Source organism: Montipora capricornis, chromosome 2 (genome assembly GCF_036669925.1).
Source record: "Montipora capricornis isolate CH-2021 chromosome 2, ASM3666992v2, whole genome shotgun sequence".
Lineage (NCBI taxonomy): Eukaryota > Metazoa > Cnidaria > Anthozoa > Scleractinia > Acroporidae > Montipora > Montipora capricornis.
Genome location: NC_090884.1, coordinates 16,956,018 through 16,963,517, shown reverse-complemented (window position 1 = coordinate 16,963,517; position 7,500 = coordinate 16,956,018). Strand labels below are relative to the sequence as shown.

The following is a 7,500-nucleotide window of genomic DNA, read 5'->3' as shown; positions in this document are numbered from 1 at the left end:
GCCCCTTCCCCACTTTGCAATCCCCCACGGGCTGTACCCCTGCTGCCAAAGTCCCCCCCTACCCTGATTACCCCCCTAGCCCCACAATTTCCCCTCCTAGCCCCACGATTTCCCCTCCAAGCCCCAAGATTTCCGATGTGGCTTGCTTTGCTGGGGCACTGGGAGCGATAGTGCCCCAGACCCCCACATTTCCAGCACCCTGAAAGAGAGAGAAAAAAGAATAGCCATTGTATTGGCATGTAAAATGATAATTGAGAAACGTTATCGGGTCATTGATCATCGGCTTGTTCACTTTGCAAGTGAAGCTATGATCTTCGCAGTTAAGTTGTAATGTTGAGATGATAATGAAATAGATCATAGCTTCACTTGATAAGTAGTCATGCGTAAATATAAAGAATGTTCTATGCTCACTTGCGTATGGGTGTGGCTCTTTGGGGGGTTGACGGTTGTTTTCCTTTCCACAGTCGGGGGACAACTCATCATGTGCTGTTTATAGAAGAAACATTACAGTTAATAAAGAGCGAGAAAGGAATAAGGTTATTGTCTTCATTAAATAGACTTTATTGCATATGCTTGATCCAGGCAAGCTTATCGCACGCAGATAAAGAATTCTCTTGCCTGACGTTTACTGCCCATAATGAGGCACTTCAAGGAGCCACTAAAAGCCTGTGCATTCAGAGTTAATGCATCAGATTTTCCTTCATGAATAATAAACCTATTTTTTTGACACTAGGTTTGTAGTAGGTTCAAATTTGTCAACTGAAAAACAAGAACAACCTCATCAGTTGAACTATTTATGCCATAAATGGCAGTTTCCCCACTATCTAATATACATTGTGTAATATCATCATGAGATATAGTGAGATGATGGACCCCAATTTCAACAATTAAAGTAGTTTCAGAAGATGTACCTTTGCATTGCTGTAAGAAAGATAAATTATAATATTATTTTCTTGACCTACGGCTAATATGTAAATGGTTCAGTCAAATGCACATGACAAGAAACATGGTTACTTCTAATATCAAGGACTTACACTTTCCATCCATCTGCAAGCCTCCTTTGCTGGCATCTAGCGGTTGTTGTAGTAAACAAAGAAAAGAAGATTGATATTATTAGTATAATTACATGGAATGAACAGACTTTCTTCCAGTCACACAAGCATGAATTGTTTAATTATTGGTTGTACTAATCAAATTTCAACGTAAGAAGCCCTCAAAGTGTTTGCTAATATAACTGCTAATATGTAGGTGGTTCAGTCAAATGCACATGCAAGAAACATTGTTACTTCTCATGTCAAGGGCTTACATACCATCCACCTGCAAGCCTCCTTTACTGGCATCTGGCGGTTCTTGTAGTAAACAAAGAAAAGAAGATTGATATTATTAGTATAAGTACATGGAATGAACAGACTTTCTTCCAGTCACACAAGCATGAATTGTTTTATTATTAGTCGTACTAATCAAATTTCAACGTAAGAAGCCCTCAAAGTGTTTGCTAATATAACTGCTAATATGTAGGTGGTTCAGTCAAATGCACATGCAAGAAACATTGTTACTTCTCATGTCAAGGGCTTACATACCATCCACCTGCAAGCCTCCTTTACTGGCATCTGGCGGTTCTTGTAGTAAACAAAGAAAAGAAGATTGATATTATTAGTATAATTACATGGAATGAACAGACTTTCTTCCAGTCACACAAGCATGAATTGTTCAATTATTGGTCGTACTAATCAAATTTCAACGTAAGAAGCCCTCAAAGTGTTTGCTAATATAACTGCTAATATGTAGGTGGTTCAGTCAAATGCACATGCAAGAAACATTGTTACTTCTCATGTCAAGGGCTTACATACCATCCACCTGCAAGCCTCCTTTACTGGCATCTGGCTGTTCTTGTAGTAAACAAAGAAAAGAAGATTGATATTATTAGTATAATAACATGGAATGAACAGACTTTCTTCCAGTCACACAAGCATAAATCATTTAATTATTGGTCGTACTAATCAAATTTCAAGGTAAGATGCCCTCAAAGTGTTTGGAATATTTTCAAAGCTCACATACCAACTGGCATGATTGGTTGCTGGTCAGTTTTCTCTGGAAGTAATAGGGACCTTAAGCACCGGACAAATCTATGACGTGGTCGTGGACCGGAAGTGCAGGCCTGCATAATTAACTTTGGTTGCCCCTCCTTACCGTTCTGGCCTCTCGTCTTGTCGACGTTCCCGACGACAAACTGCGGCAAGTACCGTTTCGTTGAAATGGCAGTCTATTTTTCGATAATAAGTTTCCTTAAAGTAAGAGAAAACTAAATAGAACCCATTATTAATACCAAAGAATGTTGATTTATTATCATAAATCCATGTAACTCAGTTATTGAGTCGAAAAATCACCCTCACTGTTTGTTTACTTTTTAGCCGTGCCGAAAATTATGGCAGAGAATTCATCAGTGAAAATTATCGCGGAGAATTTATCAGTAAAAAGCACTTGTTGTCCTCCAAGGTTTGCTTAATTTTTCCTATGTTTTAGACTAGTTATCATTTAGTGTTTTAATGGCTGTCTTAGTTTAAACAAGCGATATGTAGTTTTGAAAGGAGAAAGAAACCATTGGCTTTGTAAATTATTGTAACTAGCGCTTTTCGAATTTTCTTGCTCATCTATACGAAACTTCCGAGTTATGTAACCTACCGGCTAAATGCGCAAAATAACTTCTCGTGTGGGTATTGTTTTTTGGCTGGCTTTCCGTTAATTTTAAGTGTTGTTCCCGTTTGATAATTTCTCATTTCGTTCGTAGTTTGGGAATCGCTAGTTGTTTCTTGCAACCGCACGTTACAGTGCAATAACAAACCACTGGATTAATTGCATTCCAATCGGGCAGTGTTATGATTAACAGACGAGGAAACTTACAAATTCAGTACTATTCTACATATACCTTTTTTTTTTTAACCCGACCAGCCAGACTATAATTATCTTGCATAGAATAAAACTTTTGTTTGCTGTTTTCTTTTTAGTTTCAAAAGGAACATGGTGTGGACAGAAAAGCATGATATGTTGTTATGCAGAGAAATTATAACAACTGACCCATTTACCGATATAAAAAAGGGAACCACTCAGAGAAGTGCTAAATGGGCAGCAGTTGCTGAAGCCCTTGTTGCTGTGAAGGATATCGATGTCCCATTTAGAGTAGACAAAAGGGCGGTAAGAGACAGGTAGGATCACACATTTTCTAAGTGAAATTTAATACCTCTATATCATGCTCAAAAGTGAACAAAACAAAAACAAACGAAAAATAAAAATGTAATGCAATGTACTTAACTTTAAATGCCCTTGGTGTGCCACACAAACCATTTTGCATAGATAGTCAGATTGTTTGTAGCTAACCTGTGAGAGGAATTTTTCGTGAAACTGAAAAAAATCCTTTACTTCTTGTTACAGATATAACCTCCTTGCAGAAAGGATGAGAGTAAAAATAAAAAATGAAGAAAAGGCAAGTGGCATTTCGCCCACAAGATCAGAAGTAGAAGAGGCACTTGAATATCTCATTGAGAAAGAGGGTGCTTCTGACGAAATCCACAAAAACAACATGAATAGGAAAGATGACATGGCAGAGAGGGAAAAGGCAGAAGAGGTAAGGAAGATGGCCATGGAGAGTCTGGGGACCACAAAGAGAAGGAAACAGGGTGAAAAAGAAAATTCTGTGGACTGCAAACAACCTAAAAAAAGATGCTCTACTGGAAGTGAGACCGTGGCCTTCCTGCGGGAAAAGAGCGAAAAAGAAAGACAGGGGAGGGCAGAAGAGATGGAGCTAAGGAAGGCTCAGTTGGAGCTTGAACAAAAAAACAATGATTTTTTGCAATTGTTGCAACAGCAACAACAACAACAAATGCAAGGTTTTGCAGTGCTGTTCGAGCAACAACAGCAACAGCAACAACAGCAAGCTGATCTTTTGTTGAAACTTTTCGAGAAAGTAGAAAAAAAGTAATTTTTTTATCTTTCTGAGCTGATGATGAACTTGTCATTGAATTCTTCCTAACAGCCATGAAAAACCAAATTTTGTACTGTTATGTCAATGCAATTAAGTTGTTGAGATATTTTTATGCATGTGATAAATTATTTTGGATGGCAATAAAATAATATTACTAATTATTACTGTGCTTGAGTGAACTGCCTAAAAAGCTAATATTTGATAAAAACTTATCGTGTTCAGAGATATGGCAAAAAAGACACAAACACCATTAGGCCAGGCTAGCTAGAATCACCTCATATTCAATAATATTAACATTGTTAATGATGGTCTTATAAAATTCTTTCTACTTTTTATATTACAAATAAGACCACAGAAATCAATCAAAAGCTCCTGTAGCATTCTTAGTAACTACTATAGACATAGTTTCTTTCTTATTGATGTCTCTTAGAACCTTATTCAGTCTATGTAGTAGTCTTCCATGCAGTTAGCGTAAGTAGTCTTCCAAAACCGGTGGCTGAACATCAAAATATTCAGCTGTAAGGTTACCATATAGGGATGTCAGACAGTTCCGTAATATGGCACCTACAATGTACATTTCTCCTACAGCACTCAAACCAATCTTCAAGTTTTTCTTGAAGTCAAGAAATTTAAAATCATTTATGACGTCCCCAAAAATCCACTCCACTGACATTCGCACTTTACTCATTGACTTGTTGAACAACTCCATTTGTTGAGTGAGTCTTGCTGTGTTTCTGAATGGGGCTTGCAAATGTATCCTTAATGGATATGCGGGATCACCATATATGCAGAGGGGTACTCCCATGGGTTAAAATGCATACATTTTTAAGTCAGGCAGAAAACTTGACTCTGCCAACATAGCTGCATCATGCATCTTCCCCTCTGAAAAGAAAAATAATCATGCAAAGATGAATATATGTCACACAGGTCACATGTTCTAAAACATAAGACCTGACAATCATAGTTGCCTTAAAAGGACCCTAATGGGCTACATTCTCTGAGGGAACAGGTACACTCGATCACCGCAGGTGGTCCATTTTTTTTTATCATTTAATTTTATCTTTCAGTGAACTTCAAGGCTTTATGCTTCCCAAGCAATGCCCTTCTATTTTGTTAAAAATTCATCATTGCCAACAGTTAATTAAAACAAAATATTAAAATCATTGGTGTCTACAAAGGGGAGTGAGCTGAGGTATGTAAGTAGAAATTCACTCTTACCTACTGGGCCAAAAAGATTGGCAATGATTCCATTAGGCAAACTCACAGACTGGAACTTAAGGGCATGCACCCTTTTATGTCCGTTGTAAACTAGCCTTTGGTCTTTTCCTGGACGACTGATTGCACGCACAGTTCCGTCTATGAATCCGAAACAATTATCAAGAGCAGCGCCAGCACGGTGAATTGCATTTGCGTACTCTTGCAAAGAGGCAGGGCTTAAAAGGAATTGATTCCACTGGGTTAGTCTCTGTTGGTGATTGTTGTAAATAAAATTCATAACTTCTTTGGTGATCATGCTTATAACGGGAACAGGACGTCCAAATCGTGCAATCATATCACTGAGGCGGCAGGGATAAGCAAAACGACGCAGAAGCATACAGAGTCCTTCAGTACCATCACATACACTCCTTTGCTGGCACTTGATGACCGGAGGGATACCCAAAGCATCAGCCAACCTTGGAATATCTTGCTTTTCGACACGAAAGTCGGCTGCACACTCGACTGGGACCAAGGCATCGAAGTTAAAGTGTTCGTAGTTTTCGTGTGGGAACTCGGGATTTTTTGACTTATTAATGTCGTAAAGAAGCATAACATCGTCTTCGTCAATAATTCCATCAACAGAACATTCCAAAACCAAGTTTCTAGTCTCTTTAAACGATGCCATTTAATGACCAAACACACTTGTCAATTTTTTTTTCGCGTAATTAAACGTAATTGACGTCCGTGTATTCATTTAGTCACGTTAGCTTAATGTTTACTAGTGACGTGACTGACGACGTTCTCGTTCCCTGTTTTTTCCGGTAACGCGGTCACGTCCGCGTGATAGATTTGTCTGGTGCTTAAGGTCCCTAGTGAGAAAGGAAAACTTAGCTTCTCACATAAATTATTTAATTATTGGTCGTACTAATCACATTTCAAGGTAAGAGGCCCTCAAAGTGTTTGGAACATTTTCAAAGCTCACATACCAACTGACATGATTGGTTGCTGGTCACTTTTCTCTGGAAGTAATGAGAAAGGAAAAGTTAGCTTTTCTCATAAATTATTTTATTATTGGTCGTACTAATCAAATGTCAAGGTAAGAGGCCCTCAAAGTGTTTGGAACATTTTCAAAGCTCACATACCAACTGACGTTATTGGTTGCTGGTCACTTTTCTCTGGAAGTAATGAGAAAGGAAAAGTTAGCTTTTCTCATAAATTATTTAATTATTGGTCGTACTAATCAAATGTCAAGGTAAGAGGCCCTCAAAGTGTTTGGAACATTTTCAAAGCTCACATACCAACTGACATGATTGGTTGCTGGTCACTTTTCTCTGGAAGTAATGAGAAAGGAAAAGTTAGCTTTTCTCATAGATTATTTAATTATTGGTCGTACTAATCAAATGTCAAGGTAAGAGGCCTTCTAAGTGTTTGGAACATACCAACTGACATACCAACTGACATGATTGGTTGCTGGTCACTTGTGTCTGGAAGTAATGAGAAAGGAAAAAGTAGCTTTTCACATCCTTGACTAAAGGAAATTCAAAGTTATTGTTAATGTGCATCAAATTATCTATAGACATCATTGGAGAATGTTTTGTTTCCTTTTGTTAAGTTTGTAGAGAATTTTATTTCTAATAGCTTGCAAATCACTCTTCATAAATAGCAAATGGAAATCCCCGAGTTTGTATTTGAAATAGAAAAGCATTTAAATACCAGATGAAGGCCATTCTGACATGGCTGTTTTGTTGCCATGTAACCTGCTGGGTCATGTCAATGACTGCATCTGGCTGAGCGATTATTGCAGAACCACAGGCCTTTAGTATCACAAGACAACAGCGTTAGAGGGTTAATTTCCTCATAAATAAGACATTCATTCTCTTATTGATTTGCTGATTTGAGCCACCTTAAAGTTGTCCTTAATGAGGCCCTACCAGGGACGGGCTGGGGCGTGTCCTTGTTTCATTAAAACAATCGCTTGTGTTCCCTTGAACCCAAAATTACTTTCTGACTTGTTCCCAGCTTTTTGATCCCTTAAATTGTATGAAGTTCCCTTGTTCCCTAAGATATGTTGTCGTCCTTCTCCGGGTCCCCAGTTCCCCAGTTCCCCAGTTCAAATAAGCTTCGTCAGTGAAACCCCTTGCAGGGCGATAATGTGCCCCAAAAAGGCCAGTGATTTGCGTTTTCCCTCACTTGGAGATCATTCAGATTGAAATTATTATTAAAATCAGCTCAAGTACATGAAATAGCGCGTTCTATGGAGTGGCAAGGGTGGGGGATTTGGAAATGAACTGGAGTGAACGAAAAAGTCTCACCGCCTTGAGAGA

The 7,500-nt window shown here is 38.4% G+C and overlaps 2 protein-coding genes across 2 annotated transcripts; one reads left to right on the top strand and one right to left on the bottom strand.

Moving 5' to 3' along the window:
- The first annotated feature begins 2,643 nt into the window (after nucleotides 1-2,643).
- Nucleotides 2,644-4,143, top strand: LOC138037830 (caldesmon-like). Its single transcript, XM_068883714.1, has 2 exons — nucleotides 2,644-3,203; nucleotides 3,430-4,143. The coding sequence occupies exons 1-2, from the start codon at nucleotides 3,019-3,021 to the stop codon at nucleotides 3,974-3,976; spliced, it is 732 nt and encodes a 243-aa protein (XP_068739815.1). The 5' UTR covers nucleotides 2,644-3,018; the 3' UTR covers nucleotides 3,977-4,143.
- An 883-nt stretch (nucleotides 4,144-5,026) lies between these two features.
- Nucleotides 5,027-5,861, bottom strand: LOC138037829 (uncharacterized). Its single transcript, XM_068883713.1, has one exon. It carries the CDS (start codon nucleotides 5,859-5,861, stop codon nucleotides 5,121-5,123), a length of 741 nt encoding a protein of 246 aa, XP_068739814.1. The 3' UTR covers nucleotides 5,027-5,120.
- Between the last annotated feature and the right edge of the window lie 1,639 nt (nucleotides 5,862-7,500).

Excerpts from the sequence above, each read along its gene's own strand:
- LOC138037830 (XM_068883714.1), top strand. The coding sequence starts at position 3,019 with ATGGTGTGGACAGAAAAGCATGATATGTTGTTATGCAGAGAAATTATA. Across the intron at positions 3,204-3,429 it reads AAAAGGGCGGTAAGAGACAG|ATATAACCTCCTTGCAGAAA; the intron begins GTAGGATCACAC and ends TTCTTGTTACAG.
- LOC138037829 (XM_068883713.1), bottom strand. The coding sequence starts at position 5,861 with ATGGCATCGTTTAAAGAGACTAGAAACTTGGTTTTGGAATGTTCTGTT.